This window comes from Euprymna scolopes, chromosome 40, assembly GCF_053919585.1.
Source record: "Euprymna scolopes isolate OS-2025 chromosome 40, ASM5391958v1, whole genome shotgun sequence".
Classification (NCBI taxonomy): Eukaryota; Metazoa; Mollusca; class Cephalopoda; order Sepiida; family Sepiolidae; genus Euprymna; species Euprymna scolopes.
In genome coordinates this window covers 2,256,232-2,274,922 of record NC_136521.1, presented here as the reverse complement: position 1 = coordinate 2,274,922, position 18,691 = coordinate 2,256,232, and the positions used below count along the sequence as shown (strand labels likewise).

General features: G+C 34.5%; 1 protein-coding gene and 1 pseudogene across 1 annotated transcript; one reads left to right on the top strand and one right to left on the bottom strand.

The window, feature by feature from the left end:
• Positions 1-5,458: 5,458 nt before the first annotated feature.
• On the top strand, positions 5,459-16,771 carry LOC145265277 (S-crystallin SL20-1-like). Its single transcript, XM_080121057.1, has 4 exons — positions 5,459-5,750; positions 14,057-14,152; positions 16,559-16,674; positions 16,745-16,771. Exons 1-4 carry the CDS (start codon positions 5,618-5,620, stop codon positions 16,769-16,771), a joined length of 372 nt encoding a protein of 123 aa, XP_079977183.1. The 5' UTR covers positions 5,459-5,617.
• Positions 11,529-11,670, bottom strand: LOC145265875 (U2 spliceosomal RNA; annotated as a pseudogene).
• Positions 16,772-18,691: the final 1,920 nt, after the last annotated feature.

The window sequence follows — 18,691 nt, the reverse complement described above, 5'->3', positions numbered from 1 at the left end:
TATATAGAAAGATATATATATATATATATATATGTGTGTGTGTGTGTGTGTGTGTGTGTGTGTGTGTGTGTGCACATAAAGTTGTGAACAGTACATAGGGCCCGAGCAAAGCCGGCCTGAATTGCTAGTAGATAATAACAATGTAGGAGAAGTTGGTTGTTTTGTTTGGTTGTTTTGTTTTACGGCATATCAACCCTTTTCGGATCATTTAATCCAGTTATTTTGAAAATAGTATTCATGTTGCATCCAATTATTTATAGTAGGTTTTTATTCTTCAAACTCTTTGTATCTCCAATTGCTAGTTTGTTTGGTTTGGTTGTTTTATAGTGAATTTTATCACTTGTATTCCCGCACTGAAGAATTAGTTTTGTAATGGATTGGTTGGTTTTGTTTTACGGCATATCAACTCTTTTCACGTTATTTAATGTTGAATCCAGTTATTTTTAAGACATTCTTTTAATAGAATATATATATATTTTTTTGCAAGTCAGTTTCTATTTAACCCACAGTTGGGAGCCTAACAGGTACTTCCACTACGGGTTAGAGTGGACCTGGGAGCAATCGCAGTTAAAGGGTGTCTCCACACTCCCCAAATTCCGCAAGCTGGGGCCTCACCCTCGGATATAGTTTAAGGCCATATCAAGGGCCCTTTGCAATGGGAGAAAGAAAAAGGTTTATAGTGTTAATGTTTGGTACATTTTAAGTTAGGAAACCAGTCAGGAAATAGGGTGGGGGGGAGATAGAAATAGAAATGGAAAATAGGAAGAAAGAAAAAAAGGGGGGGAATGGCTTGTTGTTGTTGTTTTTGGTTTTGTAGAACATAATTAAGTTTTGCAAAAACTAAGTAGAATAACAAAAAGGATCAATGTTAGATGCATTTTGTCCCAGGAAGCCAATATCTTCAGACCGCCTGATCTGGTAGCACCTGATACGAGTAGTGCGGGAATAAAATAAAGTGGAAGTGGATTATACTATCAAAGCGGCGTGTGGCTTTATTGGGGAGATAAAATGACGTCACCAAGAACTTGTTTACGTTGGACTTGAAGACAATCAAATTGTAGTCAGCTGGAAAGCAGGCAATGCGAAGAGTTCCACAGGCGTGCAGTTCTAAGAAAGAAGCTTTATTCATGGAATCTGCATTTAGATTTAGGAACTGATAAAGAGTGGGAAATTATTTATAGTTGTTTTAGCTAGACGAGTGTTTTCATTCTTTAATACAGGGTGACCCAACTAAACTTAGTCCAGTAAAATAAATGAGAGAGGAGGAACATTCTTTTATTGATTGAATTAACTGTGGTATAAAAGATGGCGGCAGTGCTTACCGTCGACATCCATGCATTTTTGAACACGTTAAACAACGTTTGCAGGCCCTGGCTGTATATTTTGTCTGGCGAGTCTCCTGATACGGGGAGATAAAATGGTGTTCGGAATAGTGATTTCGTAAGAAAGTATTTAGTTTCAGCTAAGGTATTAAACATATGATGTAGCATTTAAAAGCCAATGTAATTTATTATTTTTAAATTTGTTATTCGTAATATTTTGAGATGTGTGAATTAATTCATTTGCAGAATGTTAACCTCACCTTCATAATTCTCGTTGTTTCATCACGTTTCAGCCAACTAATCCTCTGTCAATCTTCAGGTGATTAACTGCGGCGGGCTAGGAATGCTGAATATTGTAACTGTATCCCCAGTAAATACTGCCTTCCATAGTTGCTGTTGTCACACCGCGTTTTGGCCAACTGATCAGGCCTCCTGCTTGGATAGTTTTGAAACGTGTTATCTTCAGACAATACCAACCTGGAAACGTAGAACTCATCACCTATATCCACTGCGCCACAGACTCCGTTAATGACTTGAAGAAGGCCATAAGATTAGTTGGCCGAAACGTGGCGAAACAAAACAACAACTGGTACAGTCCTCAAAAGAATGAATGACGGATTCGAATGTTTCTTTTTAATCTGCACATTAATATCAGATCATGAAGCAAACATTTTGAAAAAAAACAACATTTTTTGAAACGGATGGGTTTTCAAGTAGGATTTAAAAAACATTTTTAAATATAGGGTGGCGCATTAAAAATAGCTCGTTTCTCGAATTTTTCTCTAATGATTTTATACAGCAAACTTAAAAGTATCTAGTATTCTATATTAATTTGATTCATATTGCGTCAAATTGTTGTGTATATATCCTGTCATAAATGTTATATACACTCGACAGCTTAGAGACGATTACAGTTCATCACATACGACAAACTACGTTACATGTATACACGTAAAACGTGCATTAGAGACATCAGACACAATCTTATACAAGATGACTCACTTAAAAGTAGCCAATCTCTTTAATTTTTTTCTAATCAAATTTTTTCATATTAAGCGGTCCACTTAGAAGTAGCCCGATTTCTCTAATCCTTCTCATAATGACCAACTGACACCACAAGACAAAATGCAATTCTTTTTCCAACAAGATGGCGCGACATGCAATGCGTCTGACAGATCGCTGACACGAATTCATGACATGCTTACGGAAGTGAGAACAATAAGCAAAGGGTTATGGCCACCACGTTCCCCGTACTTGTCATCATGTAATTTTTTTCTTCGAGATTTAAAAAAAATAATTATTATTTTGAGTTTTTGCAATTAAATTTCAAAGCCTCACCTTCTCCTTACATACACACCAAAAAATGCAATTTTGCATTTTACAGAAGTAATAACAATAAGCAAACGGTTATAGACACCGCGTTCCCCAAACTTCTCATCGTGTGATTTTTTTATTTAGGGCACTCTAAAACAAAATGTTTGTGCAAATCATCTTCACAATCTAGACCAACTTAAGGAGAACATTAGCCACGCTATCAGGAGAATCGCCAGGGAAAATCTGCCCGAAAACGTGGTTAAACGTGTCCAGAAATGCATACTGATCTGAAACACGTACATCAAATCCATTGCAAATGTCGCTGGAAAAACGGTTGCATCCTTCTACCGCTCCAGTAGATATCTCACTCCTGATGCAATTATCTACCTATATAAAAAGCAGATACGGCCATCGGTGAAGTACTTTTGTCACATCTGGGGAGGGGCTGCTGGAAGCATCTTATCCTGCCCTGACAGAGTTCAAAATAGACTTCGTATCTTAGTGGGGGATGCGCTTTTCTCTTCCCTGCCACCTCTTTCCCACAGAAGAGACGTTGCGAGTCTCTCTCTGCTTTATCGTTATTTTCATGGCAAGTGCTCAGCTAGGTGTGTCAGAAATTTCGTGAAAATAGTGAATAATTCAACCCCATCTTTCCAAGCTTATAACTCCTCAAAAAATGTAATTCAAGCCCTAATTATTTTCAATTAAAGGAGCAAGGACCAAGGTTTCATTAAAAAAAAAGAAAAAAAAAACAAATAACATGGTTAAAAAAGGTTTTAAACTTCAAACTTTACAGGTAAAATTCTAAAAAACACTGCGTTTTTTTTTTGTTTTAAATTTGAATATATTATTTATTGACCTTTTCTCTTCAATTTGTGAGTAAATTAATTATTTACTTTTTGGTGAGTAAATTCATTATTTACTTTTTAATAGAAACTTGAAAATGGGGGGGGGTGAATTAAAAAAAAAACGTTTGTCTAAAATATTATATTCAGTTTATTGGAAAGAACATAAAATTTAATATTGACCCTTAAAATATCGAACAAATAGAATCAATAGAAAAATTTTGATAGATTTTTAAATTTTACAAATTGAAAAATATTGATTTCGGAAAATTCATTACTGTTTTAAATATATATATATATTTCTATTATTTTTAAAACAGCTTGAATAGTTTATTTTGGAAGTATAATCTATAAAGAAAATAAATAACCCACTTTTAAGAGAGAACTTACGAGATTTTTATATTTTATTCGCAGTTTCGTGTTAGGGGTGTCAAAAATTCCTACAAAAATTCTGATACACCTAGTGCTCAGCTGAGCTTCAATTTATAGTCTCCCCTCCCAAAACTTCCACAAAAAATACTTGTCTAGCCAAAAACACTATCAATAATTTCCCACACTCTTTATCTGTTCCTAAACCTTAATGCAGATTACAATTTATAAAAAAAATAATATCAAATTATGCAATCTTTAAAACCAGATTTTTATGTGTTTTTTAATCAGCACATGAATAGCAAGTTTCGAGATTATTAAAAAATTAATTTCTATTTTTATTTGTTGCAATTTAATTTTAAAGCCTCACCCCGCTCTTACATACACACACACACAAAAAGAAAAAAAATACAATTTTTATACCCAATTTATCAATAAAAATGTTATTAAATGAGTGCCGGGTTTGATTAGAGGCGATAGAAAATAAGTGCATTTAAATTTCAAAGCTTCGTTCGCAACTACTGGGAGTTTGTAAAAAATAAATAAATAAAATAATTTACACGATTTAAAAATATTTTAAATTTTTAAAAGTTACAAAATTCATATAATTATACTTAAACAATTGTAAATAGTTTAAATCCAAAACATTAGTACGTAAAGTTAAGACGTCGGAATGAGACTGCTTTTTGTTAAATATTAAACGGATGGCCTTAAGCATGAAACGAAATACGAATCCACGTGAAAACACTTCTTGCTTCAACAACAACAATCTATATATCTATAAAAGTGAAAGTGTATGTGTGTGTCTGTCTGTCTGTGTACATTTCCCGACACGATAACTCAATTTTATTTTCTTAAAATTGTCAATTTTCAGTCTACAGACTCGAAATTTAATATACAGAGTATTTGGGATTTGAGAAAATCTTTCGGATCCGTTTTCTGCCAGAAGTTTGGCTGGTTAGGGGTCAAAGTTTAACAATTTGACCTTTGAGAACTCTCCAAAACTCCTCCGCTTATTTTGCGTATCAACAATTTTAGATATAGGTCCCTTGAACATGGATATAACTTAATAACTTAATTTGAGCCCCAAATAATAAATGTTAAGGGGTCATAATAGGGGTCAAAGTTTATACAAAATATTTATGGAATCATAGACGTTTGCAAAACGTTTCCAAAAAATAAATAAATTCGATTCGGCTAAATGAATTTTCTTATTTTGGCGGGGTTTTATTTATTTTTACTTATTTTGCCTCTCATTTGTCCGGCATTAAACTATTAGGATCAAGCAAATAATTACAAATGATAAATAGAGAGAGAGAAAGAGAGAGAGAAGTAGAGAGAGATAAAGAGAGAAAGAAAGAAGGAAAGAAAAGAGAGAGATAGAAAGAAAGAGAAAGAGAGAGAAAGAGAAAGAGAGAGAGAGAGAGTGGGCTGATAGTTTAGCGGAATCAAAGGGAGAAATACTATGTTAAAAGTTATTTTAAAATTACGTCACTATTTAAAAATGCAGACTTCAAACAATTCCTTGCAATTTGCTGGCGTCCATCAAAGTGCAAATAGAATTAAACCCGATTAACTTAAAAAACATTGAATGGACGTCCTTGGACAGGTTAGCGTCTACTAATTAATTAGTGCTAACAACTTGACTAACTGGGCAGTATAAATACGCGTTTTCTCTGTGATTCCTTCGTCAGAGAAGACTTACAGTCACTCAAACCACAACAGCTCGTCCTTTTTGATAGTGCAGAAGCCGAAACCCAGTCCACCATGCCTAACTACACCCTCCATTACTTCAATGGCCGCGGACGTGCCGAGATCCTTCGTATGATGATGGCCATGGCTGGCGTCAAATACATGGACAAGAGATACGAATTCTCCGACTGGGATCGTTGCAGGAATGGTAAGATGTTCATTTTGAATTATTCATTAGTCTATAAAAGTAGTTTGCTATTATCGGATAGATTTTAGAATGTAGATATTTATATATCTATCTACTGCACGCTTGCTATCTATCTGTTGCCATCTTCCTCGTATATATATATATATATATATATATATATATATATATATATATATATATATATATATATACTAGCATGGATATCCAGCGTTGCCAGGTTCGTCAAGACGTTCGGTTTGGTCAAATCTGCTATACTAAGAATATTGACCAGTTTTCATATGTCAACTCCATCGTTACCCCAACAAAAATTTAAAAAATAAAAGAACGAATGAAAATACGAAAATGTACGTGACAAACTCTCCACCAGATATTTCGGCGGAAGAAATAACTCAAAACTCAAACAACTAAATCTGTTTTATAAAAAAAATCGATGTGGGTAAAAATAAATGAAATTAAATATGTTATCAATATAAATAAAATTTAAATAATAAACTTAAATAAAACACTTAAAACAATTCTCTCACTATAAACAATAACTAACACACCGCTATTTAATAAATCGATTTTCCTTAATGTAATATGCAAATGACGTCATCTCTCAATCGTCTATTTTACACGGATCATATCACGTATAGGAATAAATGAAGCGTTAAATAATGGACCTTTATATATATATATATATATATATATATATATATATATATATATATATATATATATATATATATATATATATAAATCAAATTGTGAACAAACCAACAAATAAACGAACAGGAATACGAATTTATATATAAAATCACTTTAAACCCCATTTGCAACCCGTTCTTTCCCCCTCCCACCACACCATGCCCACTAACATTAACTCTCCAACCTGTTGCCACGGTGACCCATAAATTAACTGTTACTTATGCCGTTATAAATAAGAATAGCGTCTTTTCATTTTAAACCATTATAAACTAAATAAACGTATATAAGAATTAACACATAATTAATATTTAATTATAAATCCCCCTCTTATTATATACACTCCTACTACTTTAAATTCCAACGTCCTCCCCCTTCCACTCGCCCTACTTTTCTAACTCCCCTTCATCTACGATTTTTCCATTCTTATTTGATATTATAACTTAGTCCATCTATGAATTCTGACGATGCTAGTTGGATATTTCCTCTCTTTGAGGATCTTCCTCTAGTTGAAACAATATGTAAACTCATTCTGGACTCACCGTAATAAATTTCCCATATACTGCCTTGGCCACACATTGAGCACTCTAGTCCGTTTTTTTGACCACTGGTATATATATATATATATATATATATATATATATATAGATATATATATATATATATATATATATATATATATATATATATATATATATATATACGAGGGAAGGCTACAACAGAGATAGCATAGATTTTATTATATATAATCTCTCACATTCTGAAAATCATATATATATATTAATGAAAAGTTAAAGTAAACGTCTAAAACCTATATTATAATATACAGAGAGATATTCCTTTATTTAATTAGGGTATAAATACATCAGGGGTGTTGCGTAATTGAGAACTAGTAATATTTCAAGTAAACCCCTTCCATAGTTATAATCTATTAAGACATATCAAATAAACATCCTCTTTCAATCACTTACCCGATATTCTTCCCAAGAGTTTAGATGCGCATATGCACGCATATATTATATCCATCATAGCAAACATGGTATGCAGCTACCTCCATTATAAATACAAGATATATTCTTCCTATATTACAGAGACTATTATAGTTCTCTCATTCCCTTCAGGAACAGTCTCAATATTTTATCTCTCAGAGCACATTTATTTCCTTTATAATGTGGCTATCGCTACACGTCGACTCCCTATTATGCTACCTAACATATGCTTCCCTCTTCTGATTAGAAGAATTAGGCTTCGAAATACTATGGTATAAATTGTTTTACTTATTCTAAACAATTATTGGACGTATACCTACATATGAATAAATCTACATACATGACTATATATTTTTACATAGTCGTTTTTTATTTTATTGATATTCCACATAAGATCTAAAGCTATTTGTTGAGCTTTGCATTATCCACATGAGTCTCATTTAAAAAAATCAATTCTTTTTTCTTCTGTTAAATCCACTATATATATATATATATATATATATATATATATGTATATATATATATATATATATATATATATATACTAGCAAAAGTATCCGTCGTTGACAGGGTTTAAAAACAGCCTACAGAAAATGGACTCTGATTTATGAAAGTATGATAGGTTATGAAAAGGAAGGGTTGTAAAGAGATAGCTTCGAATTTGCGGGTATCAAAACCAAAGCAAAATATGATGAAAGTAAAAATAAAATAGATAAACTCCATAATTTATTATTCCATACCTGTTCACACTGAAACACTAATCAAATTATTATGTGGATCTATATTAAACACCCTTGTTAAACTTTATGACATATTTCAATTCTATGGAGGTCAGACCCGAACAAACACCCCATAATTTTATTATACAATATTTCTTCAAACTGAAACATGATTATCAAAGTATACTTACGCAGAGACATATGGAAAATCTTGATTAAAGTTTGTGTCTATTTCCATTCTATGGAGGCCAGGCGCGAACGCAGCCACCACAATTTTATTATACCATCCCTATTTAAGTTAAAACATATTTATCAAAGTATTATTTTTTACATCTATATAAAAAAAAAAACTTGTAAACGTTTTTATTAATTTTTTAATTTTTTATTTCAATACTTTGTGGACCAGGCGCGTACGCAGACACCACAAGTTTAATGAATCATCATTATGCCAGATCAAACATACACAGTCCTGTGTGTCGATACATCTTCTATCATTATATGTGATCAGTTTTCTATAATAGTAAACCATATAGGAGCCTATTCGTGACCAGACACAAACACAGACGTTCACTTTGGTATATATATATATATATATATATATATATATATATTTAGAAATGTGATTGATAATATTTATTTACCTATCGAGCTTATTATATATCTACATTACAACAAGCACTTTTTCTTTCCTGTATTTTAATTAAACTAGTAATTTTACTATTGCATTAAAATACACTCTGCGCTTTAGACTATTGTTCTAATCTCCTTTAAATAAATAAATATATATATATATATATATATATATATATATATATATATATATATATATATATATATATATATATATATATATATACTCCTCAACCAGCGTTAAAAGATGAACAATTGATCATCCCTGAAAACTTAAGGCTATTTTCAGTTCAGGAAAACAAGTCGATCTTGCTATGGCTGGAGCCTGAATGGCTTACTGATAAACATTTTCAAATGAAGGTCTAGAAACATGGATTAAAAATACATTATTAAAGTATTTTCATGATTTTAAAAATTCTAATCATGTATATATATATATCATATATATATATATGCATATATCAGATATATATATATGTATATATATAAATATGTATATATAATTATTACAATAACATTCTTTCTTTAATACCTACAGACAGTAGTGTTTCATCCGTTCAGGAATCATCAGTACAGGGTGACGCGATTACTGACTGTCGGGAGATTCGAACACCGCCACGAATCCATCTTGTACTCCATTAGCAAGGAAGGAACCTTACGACCAATCTTAACCGCGAGAAAATCGTGTTTTTCAATTCACATACAAATCTTTTTGTAGTATTATCGAATGTTTTTATGTAGGATCCATATGTTACGTGTTATTTCATTGTTTGTGATAATGTTTTCTATTGAATCCCCATTCCTCGTCTGGTGCTTTTTTGTCTGTTGTGTTACAGTATATATAGAATAAAAGGTGGTTGATAGAATTTTATTATATCATCAGATTAATGTGGATTGGAAAGGAGAAAATGACGTTATTTAAGATGATCATATTTGTCCATCGCGATCTTTCTGCGAGGAATTAGATATCCCGTAAGTCTGAGTAGATCTCTGAAGAATTTTCCTTCGTAAATTGATTCTTTATCAGTAGGTTTTCTGCCTTGTTCTTCAACGCTTGCAGATTTTTGTCTTTTAGTGACTTTTATTGCATCAGTAATATTTTTTTGGAGAAATATTCCAACGAACAAACCATATTCTTTGAGAGACATATTGAAGCCATGCTTGAACCATTTTCAATGCTCTTCTATGGCTTTTTTGGCATCGTAATTGCTCTAATTTGGGAGTTTTTAATCGCACATACTCGGTGCTCTAAACTTTTATTGGCCACTTTTATTGTACCTATTTACTATGCCTCCCCACGGGGCAGAGTTAGACACCAGGGTCGTTTTTTTAATGTGGAGAAAAGGTACAAAAATAAAAATTGTCTCAGTCGTGAAGGATTTCTCCTCCACCGAAAGAGAACAAGAAATGGAAGTGCAGCATCTGAAGAACAGATTGGATTTATTTGCTTCCCCACTGAGCAAATTAGGCACAAGGCCGTTTTTTAATGTGGAGAGAGAGGGAGGGGGGAAGGAAAGGGGGATCCAGCTCCCGAGAGGTGGGAAATGGGAGCTGGATTAGAAACTATTGGTATGAAGGGTTGCCCCTTCAGTGACCAAGGTCAGATATGTGGGGTTACCCCCACATATGGTCTTTGCTAGTCATAGCTGGTCTTTGCTTGCAGCATCTGCCGGAACAGATGGTATTTATTTGCTCCCCCACCGAGCAAATTAGGCACAAGGCCGATTTTTAATGTGAGGAGTGAAGGGGAAATGGGGATCAGCTCCCCGGGGAGTAGGGGAGCTGGATAGTGACAATTGGTATGAAGGGTTGCCCCTACATTGACCAAGGTCTTATATGTGGGGTCGCCCCCACATATGGTCTTTGCTTGCAGTATCTGCCGGAACAGATGGTATTTATTTGCTCCCCCACTGAGCAAATTAGGCACAAGGCCGTTTTTAATGTGAGGTAAAAACCAGCTCCCCTAAAAGTAGGCAAAAAGGGGGCACTCTGGTTACCAAAAATAATAATTGTCCCAGTATAGAGGGTTGCCCCTCCATTGACTGGTACAAATTATCTTAAGTGCAGTATCTGCCGGAACAGATGGTATTTATTTGCTCCCCCACTGAGCAAATTAGGCACAAGGCCGTTTTTAATGTGAGGTAAAAACCAGCTCCCCTAAAAGTAGGCAAAAAGGGGGCACTCTGCTTACCAAAAATAATAATTGTCCCAGTATAGAGGGTTTCCCCTCCATTGACTGGTACAAATCATCTTAAGTGCAGTATCTGCCGGAACAGATGGTATTTATTTGCTCCCCGACCGAGTAAATTAGGCACAAGGCCGATTTTTAATGTGAGGAGTGAAGGGAGGGCGAAGGGGAAAAGGGGACCAGCTCCCGAGAGGTGGGAAATGGGAGCTGGTTAAAGGTCAGGCATGTGGGGTCGCCCCCACATCTGGTCTTTGCTAGTCATAGCTAGTCATAGCTTGCAGTATCTGCCGGAACAGATGGTATTTATTTGCTCCCCCACTGAGCAAATTAGGCACAAGGCCGTTTTTAATGTGAGGTAAAAACCAGCCCCCCTAAAAGTAGGCAAAAAGGGGGCACTCTGGTTACCAAAAATAATAATTGTCCCAGTATAGAGGGTTGCCCCTCCATTGACTGGTACAAATTATCTTAAGTGCAGTATCTGCCGGAACAGATGGTGTTTATTTGCTCCCCCACTGAGCAAATTAGGCACAAGGCCGTTTTTAATGTGAGGTAAAAACCAGCTCCCCTAAAAGGGGTCACTCTGGTTACCAAAAATAATAATTGTCCCAGTATAGAGGGTTTCCCCTCCATTGACTGGTACAAATTATCTTAAGTGCAGTATCTGCCGGAACAGATACTACACTTTGATCTTGGCCAAAAGGCCAAGAACTCCAGAATCCTTCGAAGTACTCCCCTCCAGTAGCAATGGACTTGTATCGTTCAATAAACTTCTGAAAGCCCGCGTGGAAGTACTCCTGTGTGAGCGTACAATAGCCCTCGTACCATCCTCATTCATTTCCCCAATTCTCTCATAATGAAAGCGACAATCCAGCTTTCATCGCAGGCAACCAAAGCATATAGAACAGCGGGATTTGAATTAACCAGCTCGACCATATCCCTGCTGTTATGATAACGTCTTTCGATTTGATCTTTACTGAGCACCCTTGAGACGCACTTCGCATCAATCTCCCGCGTCTTTCGTTCATCGCGAATAACTGTGTGTACAGTTCATACACTGACTTAAAACTGGGAACATTACCTCTATAGACACACAGCAGTCCTTATCGATGAAATATTTTATTTGGCCAATCAGCCTGGTGTTGCTGACTTTCTTACTCCTCCTGCACAGCCGTGATCCCTCACAGACATTCTGCTTTGCCTGAATCTCAACAAATGATGCTCGATTAATGAAAGGAAGTCTAAAAGTCTGAAGTATTCCATAGGTTTGTGTGTCATTTTCCCAAGTTAATAACGGAATTTAATTATATATCGTTTCTATCCAGATTGCATTCACAGGCCGTGACAATCATAATTTAATACGATGTATTCCAAGCCCTGCTGTAGCTGTTCATTCTATCCTTAAATCATCAAACTGGGTCAGTTCTTTGTATAAGATTTATAGCAATAACATTCTGGATTTTCAAAAGTCTACGACAATGTAAAATACCTGTACAAAAAAGTCTGGAAACTTATTGAAGACATCTTGTGTATACTTAGTAATTATATGTATAAAATTCGTTCGGAGAAAACAATGGAAGTGGGTTCGAATTTAAGCTATCTTCCCGAGGTGCAATACCTATATGTCTCCTCTAATAAGCTGTGCGAATAGAACTACACTTTTCTCTTTACTTCCTTTAGTTTTGCTTCAAACAAAAAAACAACATGACTTTTAGAAAATCTCTCAATTAGTTTCGTTAACAATGTGTTTTTATTCCATTACACTAAATATATATATATTTGAGATTTTAAAGATGGATCAAACAGTTTTAAACTACACATTTTCATTTATGAATTGGATAATCACGTTGGTATTGATTTTATGAAAATGGAGTTTAATCATGGCTGTTCATCACATACGCCTACTTAATTCTCTTTAGATGCATATCTGTCAGATATCTTCAACAAGAATTTCTATATCTAGATATTTATGGCATAACGATAGTCATTACATTCAGAATCAAGAAATAACCAACACAATAGTACAAAGTCATTTACATGTTTATCATAGAATGTAGATAGAAAGACATGCATATATTGAAGTTCATTTATTGCAAAAAAATGATAGGACTGTGGAAATTCTTAAGAATGTTATCATGGAATTCATCGATGAGATTTTTGGATTTACTTATTGTTGTGGCGAACTATCTGTGTTACCTACAAATGAACCGATCCATCTATAATATAAATCTCACCTGTTTGTTTAAATGTGTGTATGTATGTATGTATGTATGTATGTATGTATGTATGTATGTATGCCTACCTTAAACTTTGGACAGCAGCGCCGGATTTTTACGCTACTGATATCGTTTGGAACCTCGACTCTTTCAGATAAAAAATATCGAAAAATTGGTCAAAAGCATTAATTTCTTCACCCTATATTAGGCACTTTATACAGGGAGGGGGTCGCTTTTTTCGTCGTTATTTTCGAAAGTTATCCCCTCTTTCCGATTGACTAGCCTTAAATTAAACCTTCGCCACTTCCTGTTATGCGATGGACGCAACGGCAACGACGTCACGTGTTTTTTTTCCTTCCTCGCTGTAATGGTTCCAGCCTGCCTGCCTACTACCACTTTTTAATTTTCTATTTATTTTTTTGCTCAACACACACCTCCACATACCCGGGCAACGCCGGGCACCCAGGCTACTACATAATAAATATTGAAAGACAAAGTCGTACTGCGGGAGTCGATAACAGCTGAACCAGCCAATGTTACTCGTCGATTGGACGAACAACCCTCACTTTTATATGTTCCTCTCAATACATTTTTTACTCTATTCCCGTGTTTTCCATAGTGCCCCCTTTACCAGGCTCATGCCACTTATATCATTTAAAGTTTGAATTTTTCTTTCTTTTTAGCTAAACATTATAATTCTATCTTTCTATTCTCGCTGCGTGCTCGGAGGATAGAGAACGATTCATGCATTTCCGATAGTATCTAAAAAGAATGATCTGTATAGGATAGAAGCGGTGACATTTAAAACATATCGACTTTATTCATTTGATTAAAAATTTCATATAAATATACATATCTATTGTTATGTACTCTCTTTTTTCAGATTTTCCTTGTCAATATCTTCCCTGTATGCAGATGGACAATGGTGACATGATGCCAGAGACCATGGCCATTTGCAGGTACTTGGCCCGTGAACACAGTAAGTACGATTTATTTGCTCATCTGACCGTCAACTGCTCGTGCATATGTACAAAGAGCAAGCCTTCCTTTTGCCCCCTTTATTTATTTTAACAATTTTCTGGTTCATTTTCTCCAAATAGAGAGTTCACAGGCATATTTTACAAAGGAGTTACAACTTATCAAGGCGCAAGTGCCACTCGAGGATAACGGCTTATGAGTGTAAAGTAGTCAATTGAACAATATTGTAGTAATCGTTATTAGTGGAAATTTGGAAAATAGGATTACTTAAGTGGATGGCTCATGAAGAATTTGTTCACATTGGACTTGAAGACAACGATATTGTAGTCAGCCGGAAAGCAGGAGAACAGAACAGAGTTCCACAGATGTGCTATTCTAAGTAAGAAGCTTTGTTCATAGAATCTAAGTTTAGGTTTCGGCACGGATAAAGAGTGGTGGAATATTATTGGAAGTAGTTTAAGTTAGACGAGTGTTTTTCATGAAACTCAGGAGAAAGGTGGCATACATTGGAGCTCAGACGGGCACTTGCCATGAAAATGGCCATAAAGCAGAGACCGCTTCGCAGCATCTTTTCTGTGGGGAATAGGTTGCAGGGAAGAGAAAATAGTATCCCCCACTAAGCTACGAAGTCTATTTTTGAACTCTGCCAATGTTTAGCAACTTCTAATAGCTACTACTCAGAGGTGGCAACAGAATCGTATTCTTTAACGTACTTTGCTTTTATACATTTTCACACTCCCGAAAGCATCGATTTGTACTCCTCCATATTTAACCTGAAACGCATCTTTACAGTCGCATATATTTACTATCAGTTGTTAGTTTATATATATATATTCTTTATAACACTACATCATTAAAACAAATAATAGGTGCCCCCTTCACATACATCATTTTTTTCTTTCCGGTCGTTTTAATGTATTACATACTTTTAATCATTTTCTGAATAATGCAGGAAAAGAATAGGGGATCGGTTATGACAAAAAAGTAACATTCTTTTAATCAAAACATTTGCTGACATTGAAATTCATTTTTTTAAGTATTAAGAAAATATCCACAAGTTAAAAAAATAATATTGTACATACACATTTTTTATACATAAATATGCAAACATACAGGGGATCCCAATAAAAAAGTATACACTCTTTAAATGACTATTAAACCAAACATTTATTATAAGAAAAAAAGTTTCATACATAAAAATACTGGCAACAAATACAGAAACCAGCTAATAATCGAAAGTGTTCAAATTATTGGCCATTGTGCTCCATGAACAGCGAACAAAGCTCACTGATTAAATCGAAAACGTTCCTAATCAGTAAAATTGATATGCTGACACATCTTCTCTCAATGGTTGCTTTCAACTCATTCATTGTACCTCGTTTTGTGTTGCAGGGGATATATTCAGGATGTAAATAGGGACGAAACGTTGATCATTTCATAAATTCATTCGGTTGTTCTTTTTTCAAAACAACATAACGTCAACCATCGCTGGTATTTTTATTTTAGTTTATATATATATATATATATATATATATATATATATATATATATATATATATTTGTAAAAATATTTTCCCCAGACGTGTATTTAAACAATTAAGCAAAGCCCACTAATAATTTCTTTGTAAAAAAACAGATGGTTTGAGCACTGCAAGCGACGGGCATGTGTGGGTTTAATACACATTCCAGAAGAATTGACGGCACTGGTTCGGGGTCCGATGGTTAGAACAGTCGGCTGTCAACTCGACGTCTGTAGGTTCGATCCACGGCTGGGGAAACGTGTATGAGACGCACTGATAAGTTGTGATACAATAAAAAATGCGTGCATGTGGATGAGATATATATATATATATATATATATATATATATATATATATATATATATATATGTGTGTGTGTGTGTATAAATATTGTTATTGAAAAAAAACTTATAAACTGTAAGGAAGGTATATACAATTTTAATAATTAGACAAGGAGTATAAATAAGCAAGGAAAACTTATTCAATGGAGTTTCCACTCAGAAGATTGAAGAACTTTTACAAAATATACAATACATTTTGCTGGTTAATGCATTTAGCAAAACAAGTAATATGAAATTTATCATATATTTTATCATAAAGACATCAAACAGTTGTAGGGATTCAACGAGATTATGAAAGCAGGAAACGGGAAAAATGGGGGAAAATTATACGATAAACATCCAATGAGATAGACGGTGAAATCCAGAATAGAATATATATAATACACACAGACACACACGTCCCCCGATATATATATATATATATATATATATATATATATATATATATATATTCAAGGGGGACACATTGTTACAATATATTTTTTAATAAATTGGGATGATATGTTGTTATTTTGTGTGACATTTATTTATATTTCCTCCCAACAGATTTCTACCCCAAGAGCCCCATGGACATGTTCAGGTGTGACTACATCAGCGATTGCTTCTATGAAATCATGCACGATTACATGAGGTACTACCACTGGAAGAACGGAAACTTCAGGGTGAGTAAGTTATATTTACATGTGGGTAATTTTTTGGATATACCTATATTAATGCATTATTTTTTTTCAGTACCAGAGTGAGTTTTTGACGATATGAGATTTAAAGTATTTTATGGATATCTCCCGAACAAAACACATCTCGTCTTTGCTCTGATTTGACTTTGTGTTAAATAAATCTTGGAAATAACGTATTTCAATTTTAATCTTAAAAAAAAGCACGAAATATTCAAGGTGTTTGAATTATTATTAGTAGCAACACATCTTTTAGAGATAGTGGATGCGAAGAACTAAAATTGTTGAGGACCAAAAACTTACATTTCGAAGGATTATCCAGGACCCTTTAATCAGGCAGAGATTTACCAGCCAAAATATGATAACAATTCTTCATGCCATGTAAGACCGTAGATTTATAGAAGTATGATGGATGTTTGAGAAAGTGTTTGAAAGGTTAAAAAGAAAAGCTTATGGATATAATACATGGGTTTAAAAAAAAGTTTAGATCTTCATATTTCAACAGTAATATTTTATCAAATATTCTAATGAAAATAGTGTTAGAGAGAGAAAGATGGGCCTGGCGCCACCAGGAGGCGACAATGATGACATAATCCCTGGGAAAAAGCTGACCGATATTATGATAGGGTGATCATGGTGTCTGAATCAACCGGGATCATCGAAAAAATTTGTCATAATGACGTCAATCGCCACGGAAACTCTGACTCATATAAAGGTTGGTCAGAACAAAAACAGCGGAAAATATGAAAAAAAATAAAGAAGAGTATCCGGTCATTTGATAATATAAAAAGACCATCGACATAGGCGAAGCAGACAGAGTCTGTATAAAAGCCAAGTACGTCAAGGATGGAGTACTGCTGCCACATCTTGGCAGGAGCTGCTAAAAAAAGCCTATCCTGCCTTGACAGAGTACAAAATAGACTTCGTGGTTTAGTGGGGATGCCCTTTTCTCTTCCCTGCAACCTCTCTCCCACAGAAGAGACGTTGCGAGCCTGTCTTTGTTTTATCGTTATTTCCATGGCAGGTGCTCGTCCGAGCTCTAATGCCTCGCCCCCCCCCCCCTCACCACTGTTTCACGAGAAACACCCGTCTGGCTGAAACTACTTTCAATAATTTTCCCCACTCTTTATCTGTGCCTAAATCCAAACGTAGATTCCATGAGCAAAGCTTCCTTCTTATAACTACACGCCAGTGGAACTCTCTGCCGCTTGCCTGTTTCCCACCTGACTACAACTTGGACGTCTTCAAGTCCAACATAAACAAACTCCTGACAAACCGCCCCCTTATGTAAGACACTCTATCAAAACCCACAATACTACAATACTATCTCATTGATTACTGTACACGCAATAAACCTTATCCCTGAGTGGCCTTCGGGCCTTGATAAGTGGTGACCCCCATGTAAAAAAAAATAAATAAAAAACAGAGACTGATAGACAAACAGAATGAGGAGAGAGAATTCGGCGACCCATCTCCATCATAAGCTCACTGCATTCTGATATGTGATTGTCACTTGAATTTTGATGAATGGAAAATATACAAAGTCATATTTCAAATCGTAAAATGTGTCATTTTGTATTCATTGAACAAAAAAATATCTATAAATGTAACAATATTAGAAAATATTCGAAGAGGTGAGTAAATATGACAAAGTAAGGTATGCTTGTTTACGTGTTCGTCATTTCTTGATAATTTGAATCTAAATATTTTATGAATCTCTTCCATAATAACACTTATCCAGCTTCTTTTACTCTAGCTCGTTTAAACTAGTGGTGTTTATCAATACGATATTTAGTTGTCTCGTTTTAATATATCCCTGATACTTATAGTTTCTCATATAGTTCATACTAGCGGCCGGACGCCCGGCTTTGTCCGGGTGTATAATACGCTTTTTTTATTTTTTTATTTTTTACATAGGCATCACCACATTATCAAGGCCAAGAGGCCACTCAATGATAAGGGTTAAAGAGTGTACAGTAGAAATTTGACAATATATTAATCATTA